Here is a 19,113-nt window from a genome sequence, read left to right as displayed (position 1 = left end):
ATCCCAAACGTATACTGGAGGCAATGACAAATGTGACGTGAAAGACCAAAGGAAACATTTTATAATCTACTTTCCATAGCAAATAAGTAAACAATTAATAAATAGAGGTGAACCTAACTTTGGTGTATTGCAGGTTTGCGTCCTCTGCAAACTCAATAGGGTGTGTCTACATTTTAGGATAACCGAAGGATGAGATTGTCCCTCTCTATGTTCTTATCCCTCTCTGCCCATAGGATATTTAGACAGGAGTCTACGACATATTTTCTGTTATTTGTATCCATCATTCTTAAAGGGGTACTCCAGTGGAAATATTATTATTATTTTTATTTTTTTTTATCAACTGATGCCAGAAAGTTAAACAGATTTGTAAAATACTTCTATTTAAAAAAATATTAATCCTTCCAGTACTTATCAGCTGCTGTGTTCCAGAAGAAGTTCTTTTCTGTCTGACCACAGTGCTCTCTGCTGACACCTCTGTCCATGTCAGGAAGTGTCCAGAGCAGGAGCAAATCCCCATAGCAAACCTCTCCTGCTCTGGACAGTTCCTGACATGGAGAGAGATGTCAGCAGAGAGCACTGTGGTCAGACAGAAAATAACTTCTTCTGGAACATACAGCAGCTGATAAGTACTGGAAGGATTACGATTTTTAAATAGAAGTAAATTACAAATATGTTTAACTTTCTGGAGCCAGTTGATTTAAAAAAAAAAAATAATAATAATAATAATTCCCCAGTGGAGTACCCCTTTAAAGGCCAGCCAGAATAGAATAGTAAGTGCATCCTGTATATACTGTAGTACAGTGTTGTCCAAACAGTGTGCCTCCAGCTGTTACAAAACTACAACTCCCAGCATGCCCGGACAGCCTTTGGCTGTCCGGGCATGCTGGGAGTTGTAGTTTTGTGACAGCTGGAGGCACACTGTTTGTACAGCCTTTGGCAGTCCGGGCATGCTGAGAGTTGTAGTTTTGTAACAGCTGGAGGCACACTGTTTGTACAGCCTTTGGCAGTCCGGGCATGCTGGTAGTTGTAGTTTTGTAACAGCTGGAGGCACACTGTTTGGAAAACACTGCTGTAGTATGTCAAATAAATTTGCCACAATTACAGAAGGTACTTTAGTCCCTCCCTACTCCTGTACAGCTGCAAGCCCCAATATACTGTTATACCAGCACCCACCGCAGGTCCTCCCGCCGCAGGCACTTAATAAGCCTTTGTGGAATTCACACTCGTTTTTAAGGTCTTACACGTCTTGGCTTGTAAGGAGATATTTATCCGAAGGAGACACTTGTAAAGTCTTGTTTATTTATTAAAAATGTAAAAGAGATCACAGCCAGCAACACATTAGCAGCATGACTGGAGTCGGAGCCCTTCCTCATCACTGGATTCCAGCTGCAGAAGCCCCCAAGAAAACAGATGCATCTTGCTGGCAGATGTGCACTAGCATGCCCCGCTGAGGAGTATGCGCTGATGAGAAGTCAGATCACTCATTGGCGTCTCATGACTCGCATATCTTTGCCACTATTAATGAAAGCTTTAAAGGGGTATTCCAGGAAAAAACTTTATATATATATATATATATATATATATATATATATATATATATATATATCAACTGGCTCCAGAGAGTTAAACAAATTTATAAATTACTTCTATAAAAAAAAAAAAATCTTAATCCTTTCAGTACTTATGAGCTGCTGAAGTTGAGTTGTGTCTAAGTGCTCTCTGAGGACACCTGTCTCAGGAACCGCCCAGTTTAGAAGCAAATCCCCAGAGCAAACCTCTTCTACTCTGTGCAGTTCCCGAGACAAGCAGAGATGTCAGCAGAGGGCACTGTTGCCAGACAGAAAACAACAACTCAACTTCAGCAGCTGATAATTATTGGAAGGATCAAGATTTTTTAACTTTCTGGACCCGGTTGATGTAAAAAAGTTTTTTTCCCGGAAATACCCCTTTAAGCACCGCTTTTTCTTAATTTCTTTAATATTTTCTGACAGTGGGCAGATGAAAATTCTTATGCATAATATTAAAGAATATTACAGTAAATTCGATTCGTCACGAACTTCTCGGCTCGGCAGTTGATGACTTTTCCTGCATAAATTAGTTCAGCTTTCCGGTGCTCCAGTGGGCTGGAAAAGGTGGATACATTCCTAGGAAAGAGTCTCCTAGGACTGTATCCACCTTTTCCAGCCCACCGGAGCACCTGAATGCTGAACTAATTTATGCAGGAAAAGTCATCAACTGCCAAACCGAGAAGTTCGTGACGGATCGAATTTACTGTAAGTTCGCTCATCTCTAATATATATATATATATATATATATATATATATATATATATACACATATATAAATGTCACTGCGCGCAGCGACTCGCACATCGCTTCAGTGTGTCTGCACGTAGCGGCGTATTGCCGCTCCGAGCAGGCACATGTAAAGGCAACATACAGAGGTCCTTCAGCAGTGGATCCGCAGCGTAAAATATGCTGAGCGTACCCAAAGTGTGGATTATTCCTTAGGCTAAGTTTCTACTTGTTTTTTTTTTTTTTGTGGCCCCAAAAAAGGCAAGAAAAAAGCACCAGAAAAAACGCCACAGCGTTTTCCGGCGTTTGGCATTTTTCTCTGCGTTTTCCCCCCCAAAAAATGAGCAGAAACTTAGCCTTCGTGTAAAAGAATACAACGTTTTAGTAGCCTCAAGCTACCTTTTTCAAGTAGTGTGACGCTACCGAAGCTTTGTAATCTTTTACACTATGGAATAAACCACACTATGACCTGCATAGTCACGCCCCCTCCCATAGACTTGCATAGCACGGGCGGGGCGTGACGTCACACAGGGGCGGAGTCGTGATGTCACAATACTCCGGCCACGTGGTGCCGAATGCAAGATTGTGGGGGTCCCCAGCGGTGGGACCCCCACGGTCAGACATCTTATCCCCTATCCTTTGGATAGGGGGTAAGATGTCTTAGGGCTGGAGTACCCCTTTAACTCCTCTGAATCCATCGTAGTCTGATATCAGGCGCCACCTCAATCCTGCTGTAATATATGAACTGCTCCCAAAACATTTGGACCATTTGTTTCCAGTACATTAGAGAAGTATGGAGACCATAACTGTGCGGACTGTAGCTCCGAGCACCGAATTATAATAATAATAATAATAATAATACAGCTGATCTTCAGGAAGGGGATTTTTTTTAAATTCTCCTAATAAATAATAATTAAGGAAATTGGAACTGTGATTTGTGTTTTGATTTGTCATCGTCACATCACAAGGGGAACCATATGTTGCTTCTTTTGTTCCTCCGTTTATTTTCCTAACAAACATGCGCTTGGACTAATATTTATAGATGTCTCCTATGTCACAGCTTGTTTTCACAGGACGGGAAGACGTTTCCCGCAGATCGCAAGTCGGTAGATGTTACTTAATAATCTTTATTCGCTGTTTATATTATTCCTTATAGATTATTTTGATGGAAATTAACTCTCTGTGTACTGACTTCCCAGCAAGCTTAAAGGGGGTACTATCATTTTTTTTTCCAATCAACTGGTACCAGAAAGTTAAACAAATTTGTAAATGACTTCAATTCAAAAATCTTAATCCTTTCAGTACTTATCAACTGCTGTTAACTACAGAGGAAGTTCTTTTCTTTTTGAATTTCTTTTCAGTCTGACCACAGTGCTCTCTGCTGACAACTCTGTCCATGTTAGGAACTGTCCAGAGCAGGCGCAAATCCCCATAGCAAACCTCTCCTGCTCTGGACAGTTCCGGAAATGGACAGAGGTGGCAGCAGAGAGCACTGTGGTCAGACAGAAAGGAAATTTGAAAAGAACTTCCTCTGAAGTATACAGCAGCTGATAAGTGCTGGAAGGATTAATATTTTTAAATAGAAGTCATTTACAAATCTGTTTAACTTTTTGGTACCAGTTGATAAAAAAATAAAAAATAAAAGGTTTTCCACTGGAGTACCCCTTTAAAGGAGTAGTCCAGCATCAAAAAAATGATCCCCTATCTGCCCAAACCATGTATCTCCGGCTCTCCCATAGAGACCCATGGAGGGGCCGTTTTGGCCGCAGCTTTGTGTCGTTGTGGACATGCCTCATTTATGCACAGAGCCAAGGTGCAAGGCAGGAGATCGCGGTGGTCCCAGCCATCGAACCCCCCACAATCTGACACTTATCCCCTATCCTGCCAATAGCCGATACATTTTTTGATACTGCATAACTCCTTAAATGAAGGGCTTCTGGTAATCGGTACAAGCAGTGTATACCATGGGGTAGGCAGTCTGATCTAGTATTCTAATCCTTAAAGGGGTACTCCACTGCCCCAACGTCCGGAACATTTAGTTCCGAACGCTGGGTGCAAGCTGCAAGGGTCGTGATGTCACGGCCACGCCCCCTCAATGCAAGTCTATGAGAGGGGGCATTGCGGCCGTCACACCCCCTCCCATAGACTTGCATTGAGGGATAATTTTTTTGATGCTGCACTACTCCTTTAAGCTCGGAGTACCCCTTTAATGAGAGAATAAAGCGGGTCATACATTTTAGACCAACAAACGGTCCCTCACGACCCCCATACACGTATCTTTTTAGTGTACATTTACACATACAGGATCTGCCGCTGATTAAAAAATTAAAGGTAACTAAATGATTGGACACAGCATAAAATCTGCAGCAGATCCTGCACTTGTGAATTTATCCTTAAAGGGGCACTCAGGTTATGTTATGCTCCCAACCACAGGGTCCTAGCTGTCAGATCCCCCACCATCTCCAGAACAGGGCCCCATCTCTTACCTCGAACCGCTTTGGTCCCCACTTTCTGAGATGAACTAACGCGTCTGGGGTGTGACGGCTTACTACGCAAATCACCGGCCGCAGCGATGTCCAGTCTCAACCGGTTTACGGGCGTCACTGTGGAGACCAGTTTATCGTGGAAGTTTGGGGCCTGAGCGTTCAGAGGTAAGAGATGGGGCCTGTTCTGGATATCGCTGAGGGTCTTAGTCATCGGACCCCTCACGATTAGTGTTGAGCAAGAATATTTGTAATGTGAATTTTTATCGCTAATATCGTCAATTTGCGATTTTGCGAATATTTAGAACATAGTGCTATATATTCGTAATGATGAATTTAATTTTTTTTTCACATGCAAATTTTTATGCAAATATTCCATGCAAATTTTTGCTTTTTTCACATGCTAATTTGTATGCGAATATTATGCAAATTGTCCATGCAAATTTTCGCATGGGGAAAAAATGGGAACTGGTGCCAGAAGGTTTAAACAGTTTTGTAAATTACTTCTATTTAAAAATCTTAATCCTTCCAGTACTTATCAGCTGCTTTATACTCCAGGAAGTTGTGTAGTTCTTTCCAGTCTGACCACAGTGCTCTCTGCTGACACCTCTGTCAGGAACTGTCCAGAGCCGCAGAAGGGTTCGCTGTGGGGATTTGTTCTTGCTCTGAACAGTTCCTGAGGTGTCAGCAGAGAGCACTGTGCTCAGACTAGAAAGAACTACACAACTTCCTGTGGAGCATACAGCAGCTGATAAGTACTGGAAGGATTAAGATTTTTACAAATCTGTGTAGCTTTCTGGTTTGAAAAATAAAATGTGTACCCCTTTAACTCTTTATTGGCTGTACCCAAATGAGAGCAGTAAATCCATTGCTGCCTGTTCTATGTAAAAAAAAAAATATATATATATATCGTCTGGAACACAAGGACGCCCCATCGATTACAGAAATCTTGTGTCATTTTCCTTCTCATTACCGAGCTGTAAAGTCCGATATTGAAAGGTCAAGATTTTGTGTTAAGTTTAATAGCGGAGCGGGGTGACCTTCAGCATTTTCTTAATGTTATAGAAGGAGCCTAAGATTAACCCCTTGCTGTTGGGACTCCACGGTACAGAATCTCAAAATCTGGAATTTTCTCACTATGAAGTTACTATTTTGGGAATCTACGCTCTTTTGTATAAAAGCTGCTTTATTATGTTTTGCTATGTTAGCGGAGCAAAGGATAGAGGCGGATTCTCCCCCGACTCTGCATCACATGACCAAGAAAAACTTACAGTGTAAGTCTATTAGACTCTTTCTAGTGATCGGTTGGGGGTCTAAATACTGAGACCCTAACTGATCAAAACTTTTGACATGTCTCTAGAATAGTGTTTCCCAACCAGGGTGCCTCCAGCTGTTGCAAAACTACAACTCCCAACATGTTTTAAGGGCGTGTTCTCCCCCGGCTCTGCATCACATGACCAAGATAAACTTACAGTGTAAGTCTATTGGACTCTTTCTAGTGATCGGTTGGGGGTCTAAACACTGAGACCCTGACTGATCAAAACTTTTGATATGTCTCTAGAATAGTGTTTCCCAACCAGGGTGCCTCCAGCTGTTGCAAAACTACAACTCCCAACATGTTTTAAGGGCGTGTTCTCCCCCGGCTCTGCATCACATGACCAAGATAAACTTACAGTGTAAGTCTATTGGACTCTTTCTAGTGATCGGTTGGGGGTCTAAACACTGAGACCCTGACTGATCAAAACTTTTGACATGTCTCTAGAATAGTGTTTCCCAACCAGGGTGCCTCCAGCTGTTGCAAAACTACAACTCCCAACATGTTTTAAGGGCGTGTTCTCCCCCGGCTCTGCATCACATGACCAAGATAAACTTACAGTGTAAGTCTATTGGACTTTTTCTAGTGATCGGTTGGGGGTCTAAACACTGAGACCCTGACTGATCAAAACTTTTGACATGTCTCTAGAATAGCGTATCCCAACCAAGGTGCCTCCAGCTGTTGCAAAACTACAACTCCCAGTATGCCCAGAAGGCTGTCCGGGCATGCTGTGAGTTGTAGTTTTGCAACAGCTGGAGGCACACTGTTTGGAAAACACTCGTCTAGGAAAAGCTCTTTCCACATTGGACTAAATGTGTGATAGAGGCTTTAAAGGGGTTATCCAGGAAAAAACTTTTTTTATATATATCAGCTGGCTCCAGAAAGTTATACAGATTTGTAAATGACTTCTATTAAAAAAAATCTTACTCCTTTCAGTACTTATGAGCTCCTGAAGTTGAGTTGTTCTTTTCTGTCTAAGTGCTCTCTGATGACACCTGTCTCGGGAACCGCCCAGTTTAGAAGCAAATCCCCATAGCAAACCTCTTCTACTCTGTGCAGTTCCCGAGACAAGCAGAGATGTCAGCAGAGAGCACTGTTGCCAGACAGAAAACAACAACTCAACTTCAGCAGCTAATAATTAATGAAAGGATTAAGATTTTTTAATAGAAGTAATTTACAAATCTGTTTAACCTTCTGGAGCCAGTTGATATATATATATATATATATATATATATATATATATATAAAAGTTTTTTCCTAGAATACCCCTTCAACATGTTGTTTCCCAACCAGTGTGCCTCCAGTTGTTGCAAAACTACAACTCCCAGCATGCCTGGACAGTCCTTGATTGTTTGGGCATGCTGGGAGTTGTAGTTTTGCAACAGCTGGTTGGGAAACACTGCTATAGACAATAGATCTGCTGACGAATGACTGATGGAAAACGAGCATAGAATGATAAGACGAGGATATAGGCACGAATATCTTTTGTTCCTTACCTGGAAATAGCTGGGCCATTGGGGCACTAAGCTGGGCATGTTTCTGGACTCTGTACGCTGTGTCTGATCCTTTGGTTGCCTTTCTGTTTGCGCAAAACCCTGCTGTTCTCGACACACCTTCCGGTGTACTTTGAAATTCTAATGCTCTGAGGACATCGACTGGTCCAGCTGAAAAAGGAAAAAGAAAAAAAAAATCTATTAATTAATTAAAATATAATAAATAATTATTAAAATAATTATATTAAATAAATAAATTAAATAAATAAATAAATAAAATACTACTACTGGTCCAGCTGAAAAAGAAAAAAAATCAATTAATTAATTAAAATATAATAAATAAATTATTTATTATATTTTAATTAATTAATAGATTTTTTTTTCTTTTTCTTTTTTCAGCTGGACCAGTAGTAGTATTTTATTTATTTATTTTATTTATTTATTTATTTAATATAATTATTTTAATAATTATTTAAAATAATTATTAAAATAATTATATTAAATAAATAAAATAAATAAATAAAATAAATACTACTACTGGTCCAGCTGAAAAAGGAAAAATATTTTTTTTTTATTAATTAATTAATTAAAATATAATAAATAATTATTAAAATAATTATATTAAATAAACAAATAAAATAAATAAATAAATAAAATACATACATACTATTCTTTCTACTACTACTACTAATAATAATAATAATAATATTTATTTAATTATCATCATCATCATTATTATTATTATCATTATTATTTTTATTTATTTTATATAGCGCACACAGATTCTGCAGCTCTGTATAAATAAATAAATAAACATTATCATTGTTAATAGAGTTTATCAACAGGTAACAAATAAACAGATAATGTTGTTTGCAAATATTTATCATAGATCTTATTATTATAAGTCACCGGTTGTCATCCTACATAAGATCATGGTCAACATCAAGAATGCAAGAATTCTTACTATATGTCGGTATTTCTCAACCAGGGTCCCTCCAGCTGTTGAAAAACTACAACTCCTAGCATGTGGCATGCTGGGAGTTGTGGTTTTGCAACATCTGGAGGCACCCTGGTTGGGAAACACTGTCATGTAAATAAAATACACAACAATAATACACATCCCTGGCAACTCTATAACCAACTGCTATTTTCCAGAAGTCCCATGTAAGTCTGTAGCACTATTGGCAATTCCACTTGTAGTCGCACTTTAAAAGGGGTTGTCCGGAATTTTAAAAAACACTGCTTCTTTCTTTGAAAAAATGGCGCCATTCCTGTCTACAGGTCATGTGTAGTACTGCAGCTCAGTTCAATTCATTTCAATGGAGTCGAGCTGCAATACCAGATGCGGCCTGTAGAACAGGAGTGGTGCTGTTTTTGGGTAAAAAAAAAAACAGCGTTTTTCAGTCCTGGACAACCCCTTTACGGTAGACATTGGCAATTCATTTTCACTAGTAAAAATTTTCGGGCGGACATTCTGCAGACAGCAGGCTCCGGTAGAACATGCCAGCACTAGGACCGCTCGGAAATGCACCGTCTCCATAGACAGCAATGCATTTCTGAGCAGACACCACAGAAATAATTGACAAGTCAATTATTTTCGGGAAGGCCGAAATCGGAATTTTCACAACAGATGTTTCCTCTGCGGAAATCACACCTTGTGGACGATGTAAAAAAAAACCCTTTGAAAACAGAATTTACGAGTGGAAATTTTCCTTCAGATTCTGCTCAGAAATTCTGCAATGTGAACATAGCCTAAGGCTGGGTTTCCATGCTGGGAGTTGTAGTTGCCGTTTGGAAACCACTACTTTAAACTGATTGGGGGGGGGGGGGGTTATCAAAAACTGTCAAGAAGAAAAGTTGATGTGTTGCCTATAGCAACCAATCAGATTGCGTCTTTTATCTTCAAAAATGAAAGAAGCGATCTGATTGGTTGCTATGGGCAACTGTCCAGAGGAAAAGTTGCTGAGTTGCCCATAGCAACCAATCAGATCGCTCCTTTCATTTTTTGAAAAAGCCTCTGAAAAAGGAAAGAAGCCATCTGATTGGTTGCTATGGGCAACGCAGAAACTTTTCCTCTAAACAGATTTTGATAAATCTCCCCCAATTGTTCCCACACAACAAAGCCAATTTAGGGTTGTTTCAAACAATGTGATTTCTGGTAAAATTCTGGTTAAAAAAATATATATATTAAAATTGATGCTGTTTTTAAGCCAAAGTCAAAAGTGATTCTTCCATAAGGGTGTGTTCACACGTGTATTTTCTGCTGCAGATTTGCTTCAGAACATTTTGCTACCCTTTGAAGTCAATGGACAGCAAAATTTGCAGCAAAAATACACGTGTGTGAACGCACCATTAGGCTGGGTTCACACTACGTTTTTGCCATACTGTTTTCAATCCGTTTTTCTAAAGAAAACCGTATGGCAAAAAAACGGATGGAACAGTATGAAAAAAAAACAGTAAACCGTATGCGTTTTTAAACAGTATACTGTTTTTAAAAGTGCATACAGTTCCGTCAGTTTTTATTAAAAGAAAAAATATATATATATGTTTTGTCCATTTTTAATGGGAGAGGTCTTGGGTGGGGACTTTAGGATTCAAATGCGCATTTGCAAAGTAAAAACGTATATGTTTTTCCCGTATGGAACCGTATACATGTGCGACTCCCATTGACGTCCATGTAAAAAAAAAACGTATGCGGTTGCAGTACGGTTTTTAAACCGGTTGACCACGATTTTGTCTCCGTTTTAAAAACCGTACTGCAACCGCATACGTTTTTTTTTTACATGGACGTCAATGGGAATCGCACATCCATACGGGAAAAACATATACGTTTTTACTTTGCACATGTGCATTTGAATCCTAAAGTCCCCACCCAAGACCCCTCCCATTAACAATGGACAAAATTTTCAAAAACGTATGTTTTTTTTTTATTTTTTATAAAAACTGACGGAACTGTATGCACTTTTAAAAACAGTATACTGTTTAAAAAACGCATACGGTTTACTTTTTTCCATACTGCTCCATCCGTTTTTTTGCCATACGGTTTTCTTTAGAAAAAAAACGGATTGAAAACAGTATGGCAAAAACGTAGTGTGAACCCAGCCTTAGGCTAAATTTTTACTTGAGGTTTTTTTTCTGGCATTTTTTTTTTGACTCCCATTATGCTGTTTATGAGGCGTTTTCTCAAAAATAGCGAGTCTAGTCTTGCCGTTTTCTATTAACGTTTTTATCATGACAAGTCATGTGATTCTTTCATCGAGTGATTCAAGGATTTCTATTGAAGAAATGAGAAAGAGAGAAAGGAAAGAAAAAAAAACAAAAAAAAAAAAACAACAACAACAGCCAGGAGAAATGCCAAAAGGATTTTTTATTTTAATTTTTTTTATTATTTTTTTTTTTTATGGCGTTTTTTTTTCCCCATAGACTTCTAAGGGTGAGAAATGCCAAGATTTTGTCAATAAAAAAACCTAAAAAAAAAAAAACGCCATAGTCTCAACATGCTGTGATTTTGGAAAAATGGCTCTGAACCCAAAAACGGGAAAAACAAGAAACAACAAAACGCCGAAGATGAGTGAAAAACGCTAAAGGAAGAAACGCCAAGTGGGTTTGGTGTTTCATAAATGCCTATTGACTTTCAGATAACAAAAAATACTGTGCGAGATCTGTGGCCCAGGAAACTCGGACCTCCCACTGTTACTAAACTACAACTCCCAGTATGGCCGGACAGCCAACGGCTGTCCGGCCATGCTGGGAGTTGTAGTTTTACAACATCGGGAGGTCTAAAGTTTAGAAAACCAAATTGTTTGTTCCATGAAGGTAGACGTGGATACATTCGGTTTTCCTATTACTTATTGTTATGAGTATAAATTCTATCTATAGATCTTTGTGTCTGTAATCTATTAGTTTGGGCTGATACCAAATCTACTGCTCAGCTCTCTATTTACATAGCCTTAGGAAAAAGGGATTGTTAAGAATTAGAAAAAAAAAATGGCTTCTTCCTTCCAAAAACAGCACCACCCATGACCAAAGGTTGCTTATGGTACTGCAGCTCAGTCCAATTAAAGCAAAGCTGCAATACCAAACACAACCTGTAGACAGATGTGGCGCTGTTTTAGGGAGATAAAAGCCACAGTGGACACCTCTTTAAAGGGTACCTTTCATCAAAAAAAAAACTTTTGATATATTATAGATTAATGTATGCAGAATAACTTTCCAATAGCATGTTATTAAAAAATATGCTTCTTTCTATTTCATTATCCACTTTGAAAAAGTGACCACTAGGTGTCTCCCTACCAGTCCTTTTTTTATATAGATTTCAGACTCATGCAGGAGTCCTAAATCTCAGACTGTATCCGGAACACAAACAAACTCAGCACTGCTCACTGCCAGGGAGCAATGTTGCGCTTGTCTGTGTCCCGGATGCAGTCTGAGATTTAGGACTCCTGCATGAGTCTGAAATCTATAAAAAAGGACTGGTAGGGAGACCCCTAGTGGTCATTTTTTCAAAGTGGAAAATTAAATAGAAAGAAGCATATTTTTTAATAACATGCAATTGTAAAGTTATTCTGCATACATTAATCTATAATATATCAAAAGTTTTTTTTTGATGAAAGGTACCCTTTAAATTCTAATGTGTCAGATCAGATACAAGTGCAGTGAAATCTTTGGACTACCCCCATAAACGCTGCTTTACTCTCCATCACTAAAAGTTACCAAGTTCGCCAAAGTCAGATACTGACATCATCACATGACATCACTGACTTCTGTTTTTAAATGTAAAAACCTCTCCTTGGACAATGGTGGAGGCCCCTTTTACTTTTCACACTACCCCTTAGTTTTCCATAAACAAACTTTAATAAATAAAATCTTTATTAAATGAATGCAAGTGCTCTACATCGTTGCTCTTACATCATGACAAAAGCAGTCTAAAACTTTAAAAACCTATCGCTATATTTAAGACGACCCTTATTATGATACAGTGAAACCTCTTAGAGAAGACCACCCAAAATTGCATTGAAAAGTCTGAAAATCCATCACACAGAATCTGGTCTTGAGAAGGTGGTGAAAGATGTTTTAATGTATTATAAGAGCCAATGACTAGTATTTCATATCCTAGTTTTCATTCTGAAGATCCTGAAAGTCTCTAAATAGCCTTTCTAAAGTAAATAAGAGTGTTTCTACAAAAAATTCAATTTTCAGCATTTTTTTTCTCTGTGCAGGATCAGTCTCCTCCCTCCTCTGGCAGCTGACTCAGCTATACTACCATGTTGCTACTGCAGAAGTTCTACTCCTTCCCTCATTGGCAGATGACAATTATTATCCCTTTTTACTACATGTACAGGAGTCTTCTCAGCTGCAATGCCATACCACCGCAGAGGTTCTGCAACTTTCTCATCTGCAATGTAACAATATAGTCCCTTCTTTCTTCTCCTTCAGAAAGAGACTTCTCAGTTACACTGCCATAATACTGCAGGGGTTCTGCTCCTTCCTCCTCTTACTGCTAACAAAATATACCCATCTGTCTTCCTTGCAGAAGTAGTCATCTCAGCTAAACTGCCATATTACTGCAGAGGTTCTGCTACTTCTTCCTCTGACAGCTAACAAAATAGTTCTTTCTTTCTTCCTTGCAGAAGGAGTTTTCTAAGCTATACTACCAAGTTACTTCTGCTGCTACTCTTCTGACAGCTGACAAAATATAACCTTCTTCCTTCCCTTGCTGTTGGAGTCTTCTCATCTCCACTGCCATACTACTGCAGAGGTTCTAACAGTTCCTACTCTGACATCTAACATTATAGTCCCTTCTTTCTTGTCCTGCATATACAAACTTTTTAGCTACACTGGTCTACCACTGCAGAGGTTCTGCTACTTCCTCCTCTGACAGCTAACATAGTCCATTTCTTCTTCTCTGCCTTCTCAGGTATACTGCCTTGTTATTTCAGAGGTTCTGCTATTTCCCCCTCTGACAGCTAACAGTATAGTCCCGTCTTTATTCCCCTACAGAAGGAGTCTTCTTAGCTATACTGCCATGCTACTGCAGATATTCTGCTTCTTCCTTCTCTTGCAGCTATCAATACAGTTACTTCTTTCTTCCCCTGCAGAAGAAGTCTACTCAGTTATACAGCCCTGTTACTGCAAATGTTCTGCTACTTCCTCCTCTGATATCTAACAATACAGACCACTGATTCTTCCCTGCAGAAGTCTTCTAATGAACACTGCTATACTGCTGCAAAGTTTCTGCTACTTTCTCCTCTGACAACTAACGATATAACCCATTCTCATTCTCTTCTCATTTACACTGACCACTGACTTCAGATGTTCTGTTCCTTCCTCCTCTGACATCTGACATTATAGTCCCTTATTTCTACCCCTGCAGAAGGATTATTGTCATCTACTTTGCCATACTACTGTAGAGATTCTGCTACTTCCTCCTCTGACATGCAACATTATAGTCCCTTATTTCTTCTCCTGCAGAAGGATTCTTCTCATCTACTTTGCCCTACTTCTGCAGAGGTTCTGCTACTTCCTCCTCTGACATCTTACATTATGGTCCCTTCTTTCTTCTCCTGCAGAAGGATTCTTCTCAACTTACTTTGCCCTACTACTTCAGAGGTTCTGCTACTTCCTCCTCTGACATCTAATATTATAGTCCCTTCTTTCTTCTCCTGCAGAAGGATTCTTCTCAACTACTTTGCCCTACTACTTCAGAGGTTCTGCTACTTCCTCCTCTGACATCTAACATTATGGTCCCTTCTTTCTTCTTCTGCAGAAGAAGTCTTCTAATCTACACTGCCATACTACTTCAGATGTTTTGCTACTTCCTCCTCTGACATCTAACATTATAGTCCTTTCTTTCTTCTCCTGTAGAAGTCTTCTAATCTACACTGCCATACTACCTCAGATGTTTTGCTTCTTCCTCCTCTGATATCTAACATTATAGTCCCTTCCCCGGCAGAAGGAGTCTTCCCAGTTACACTGCCCTACTACTTCAGAGGTACTGCTCCTTTTCTGACAGGCAGCGCTGAAAGCTCTTTTTACGTCTACTCTGCAGCAAACAGAGGCTCACTATGCAGAAACCTGACTGTATGGGAAGTGACTGATCATGTGTGTCCTCCTCTGCTCAGTAGGTGGATGTGCCCATTGCTATACAACATGAACACCAGGTGGCGCCATACTGCACAGGTAAATATCATAACTCTTCACTTAAAGGGGTACTCCGCTGGAAATTTTTTTTTTTAAATCAACTGGTGCCAGATAGTTAAATGGATTTGTAAATTACTTCTATTTAAAAAAAAATCTTAACCCTTCCAGTACTTATCAGCTGCTATATGCTCCACAGGAAGTTCTTTTCTTTTTTTGAATTTCCTTTCTGTCTGACCACAGTGCTCTCTGCTGACACCTCTATCCATTTTAGGAACTGTCCAGAGTAGGAGCAAATCCCCATAGCAAATCTATCCTACTCTGGACAGTTCCTGACATGGACAGAGGTGTCAGCAGAGAGCACTGTGGTCAGACAATAAGGAAATTCAAAAAGAAAAGAACATCCTGTTGAGCATATAGCAGCTGGTAAGTACTGGAAGGATTAAGATTTATTTTTTTATAGAAAAAAAATGTTAAACTTTCTGGCACCAGTTGACTAAAATAATGATAATAATAATGTTTTCCAGTGGATTACCCCTTTAATACTTTTATGATCAATATCAGTGTTTCCCAATCAGTATGCTTCCAGCTGTTGCAAAACTACAACTCCCAGCATGCCCGGAGTTGTAGTTTTGCAACAGCTGGAGGCACACTGGGTGGGAAACACTGATCTATACCATATATACAGAGGTGTCAGCAGAGAGCACTGGGGTCAGACAATAAGGAAATTCAAAAAGAAAAGAACATCCTGTTGAGCATATAGTAGCTGGTAAGTACTGGAAGGATTAAGATTATTATTTTTTTTTTATAGAAAAAAAACGTTAAACTTTCTGGCACCAGTTGATTAAAATAATAATAATAATAATAATAATAATGTTTTCCAGTGGATTACCCCTTTAACACTTTTATGATCAATATCAGTGTTTCCCAATCAGTATGCCTCCAGCTGTTGCAAAACTACAACTCCCAGCATGCCCGGAGTTGTAGTTTTCTAACAGCTGGAGGCACACTGGTTGGGAAACACTGATCTATACCTTATATGCAGAGGTGTCAGCAGAGAGCAATGGGGTCAGACAATAAGGAAATTCAAAAAGAAAAGAACATCCTGTTGAGCATATAGCAGCTGGTAAGTACTGGAAGGATTAAGATTTTTTTTTTTTTTTTTTTTTTTATAGAAAAAAAACGTTAAACTTTCTGGCACCAGTTGATTAAAATAATAATAATAATAATAATAATAATAATAATAATAATGTTTTCCAGTGGATTACCTCTTTAACACTTTTATGATCAATATCAGTGTTTCCCAATCAGTATGCCTCCAGCTGTTGCAAAACTACAACTCCCAGCATGCCCGGACAGCCTTTGGCTGTCCGGGCATGCTGGGAGTTGTAGTTTTGCAACAGCTGGAGGCACACTGGTTGGGAAACACTGATCTATACCATATATATTTAATGGCTGGACAATTTGGGACGGTAGCTAAAGTCTTTATCCACAACAACCCATGCACAGTAGGTGCACAGTATATGACGGTAATACATAATATGTACATGGAGGAAGATGAGTATATAGCGATCATAACTCTCAGCTCCAGCCGCCATCCTTTAAGGATGATATGTCAGATAAATCCCTTCCTTCATGAGTTCTCAGAGGAGCTGCTTTATGTCCAGCGGGCATTTCTCCGCTCCTTAAAGGGGATTAGAAGGAGCTTTAAAGAAGGGAAATAGGATTAGCAGCTGTAAGTCAGCTTTACGAAAAAATAACAGGAGAAAGGTTCAGCCACATCAAAGTGACTAGTCACACGCATAGAAGGCACTGTACATGCAACTGATATATACTGTCTACAACAAATGACGAGCATTTCCGAAATCACTACCTGTAGATAGTATAAGTTCTTTAGGTGCTCTCTTAAAATGTTAAAGGGGTCATATAGGGGTACGTTCACACTGCGGAATTCCGCGAGTTAAATTCCGCACAGTGAACGTTAGCATCTGTGTGAATGGGTCTTCCGCGAGACACCCGTTCCCGCTGCGGAATTTCAGCGGCGGACATTTCCACTGCTTAAATTGTTCCCGCGCAAAGAAAGAACATGTTCATTCTTTGCGCGGAAGTCCGCAAGCACTGCATAGCCGTCAATGGTGACGGCGCAGTGCCGCGCGGTCCTACCGCCGCCGCTGGCTGCCAGGCTGAATCTCCGCGAGTGGAGTTTCAGCTACAAATCCGTAGTCTGAACATACCCTAGATGTCCTGGGGGGGAGCGGGGAACTGTTCTCAGATCGGGACACCCCATCTATGAGCCAGAATAACGCCATATCCTGTTCTGAAGGACGTAAAAGAGTACTACGGCATCAGGTAAAAAAAAATAAAAATAATCCTGTACTTCCTGGTTGAGTTTAGTACTACACAGGGGTCAAGACCTGGGGGAAAAAAGTGTAGGCACTCACCCAAGATTTCCACTCAAGGATTAGTCCTGCAGGACTCCTGCAGGACTCCTAATGGGAACAGTGTCCTTGCTGTGGAAAAAGTACAGGAACTCAGTTCCCATGCGTTCCTGCAGGACTTGAGCCCTGGTACTACAATTCCCCAAGGAATGCGTTGCATGCCCGTAGCTCTTTATCACAGTCCTCCCACCCTGCCTTCTTCCCTTCTACAACACTCCTGTCAGTTCCCCGCCTAGAGTTGTTGCAGAACATCTCATTTCACAGCAGACTATGGCACAAAACAGTAAGGTTGCAGCACCTGTTATTCATTCCCTGTCTGCTCCACTGTTTGTGGCATTGTTTTGCTGTGTTCACAAGTGGCGTTTTATTTAGGTCATTTTTGTCCGTAATACTATGGCAAAATTGCTGCAGTACTGTGATTGTAACGCTAATAAAATGTCACATGTGAACACAGCCTTAAGGGGGTACTCCAAAACAGTAAGGTTGCAGCACCTGTTATCATTCCCTGTCTGCTCCACTGTTTGTGGCATTGTTTTGCTGTGTTCACAAGTGGCGTTTTATTTAGGTCATTTTTGTCCGTAATACTATGGCAAAATTGCTGCAGTACTGTGATTGTAACGCTAATAAAATGTCACATGTGAACACAGCCTTAAGGGGGTACTCCACTGGAAAATATATATATTTTTTTAATCAACTGGTGCCAAAAAGTTGAACAGACTTCTATTAAAAAATCTCAATCTTTCCAGTACTTATCAGCTGCTATTATGATCCACCGGAAGTTTTTTTCTTTTTGAATTTCCTTTCTGCCTGAACACAGTGCTCTCTACTGACACCTCTGTCCATTTTAGGAACTGTCCAGTTCAGGATAGGTTTTCTATGGGGATTTTCTGCTACTCTGGACAGTTCCTAAAATGGACAGAGGTGTCAGCAGAGAGCACTGTGGTCAGACAGAAAGGAAATTCAAAAAGAAAAGAACTTCCTATGGAGTATACAACAGCTGATAAGTACTGGAATAATTAAGATTTTTTAATAAGAGTAATTTACAAATCTGTTTAACTTTCTGGCACCAGTTAATAAAAAAAAAAAAAAATGTTTTCCAGTGAAGTACCCCTTTAAAGGGGTACTCCACCCCAAACATCCACAGGATAAGGTGGATAAGATGTTAGATCACGGGGGTCCCCCCTTCAATCTCTGTCACGGCACCAAGTCATTTGGCACACGCTCCATGGCCGAGGACTGTCGATGCGGCCGCTGCGCCTCCTCCATTCACTTCTATGGGAGAAGACGTGACAGCTGCGTCATAGCCGTCACGCCTCCTCCCATTGACATGAATGGAGGGGGTGTGCCGTGACGTTTCGAATGCGGAAGCTGCAAGCTTCCACTTTTCTAATGTCGCTGCTGCATCTTTGGACAGGGGATAAGATGTTTGGAGTGGAGTACCCCTTTAAGCACAAGGCCAAATGCTGTAAACACACCTAATTCTCTCTATATATCACAGGGAGAGGGCGATCTAGTTTTCTTTTTATGCTTTTTCATCTGAAACTTTTCATCTTAACCTTAGAACATATATATGTATATCAGATTTCAGATGGATTTGACATAGATCCGCCAAAAATCTTGCAATCTTCCGTATCCAATGCAAATGCTTGTATATCCTGTTCAAGGGCTATGGAAATTCAGGGCATAAAAGAGAAAATTGGGCAAGAACAAATCCCTTTCATGCCACTTACTTCTATGGATTCTGTACAGATAAGCCAGAGGAGCATCAGCCAAACAAATATAAGAACCAAAACAAATCAGACAGCATGATTAGCTAAATTGGGCCCAAAACGAATCTAGGGAGACTTACTCAACTCTCCTCATATTTTCTAGGGATAATTCAACAATATGGGACCGAGAATCTGCAAGGAAATCTGTAAGACAAATCTGCACCATCTCACATGGTTTTTACTG

The 19,113-nt window shown here is 39.9% G+C and overlaps 1 protein-coding gene and 1 long non-coding RNA gene across 6 annotated transcripts in view; one reads left to right on the top strand and one right to left on the bottom strand.

Moving 5' to 3' along the window:
* Nucleotides 1–19,113, bottom strand: part of COL11A1 (collagen type XI alpha 1 chain) — a 279,532-nt gene that overhangs the window by 226,496 nt on the left and 33,923 nt on the right. For 3 of the 5 annotated variants that reach the window (XM_056523433.1, XM_056523427.1, XM_056523431.1), the window contains exon 2: nt 7,589–7,756. In XM_056523433.1, the coding sequence (XP_056379408.1) occupies nt 7,589–7,756 (168 nt within the window). Of the gene's footprint in view, nt 1–7,588; nt 7,757–9,239; nt 9,402–19,113 lie in introns of those variants that run through there. The other 2 variants (XM_056523429.1, XM_056523430.1) reach the window with 2 other exon arrangements.
* Nucleotides 1–19,113, top strand: part of LOC130275447 (uncharacterized) — a 32,028-nt gene that overhangs the window by 11,406 nt on the left and 1,509 nt on the right. The window contains exon 2 of the long non-coding RNA XR_008844783.1: nt 14,707–14,764. This is a non-coding gene — a long non-coding RNA (uncharacterized LOC130275447). The remainder of the gene's footprint in view (nt 1–14,706; nt 14,765–19,113) is intronic.

This window comes from Hyla sarda, chromosome 6 (genome assembly GCF_029499605.1).
Source record: "Hyla sarda isolate aHylSar1 chromosome 6, aHylSar1.hap1, whole genome shotgun sequence".
Lineage (NCBI taxonomy): Eukaryota > Metazoa > Chordata > Amphibia > Anura > Hylidae > Hyla > Hyla sarda.
Note: the sequence above shows the minus strand (reverse complement) of the source record. Positions and strands in the feature narration are given on the sequence as shown.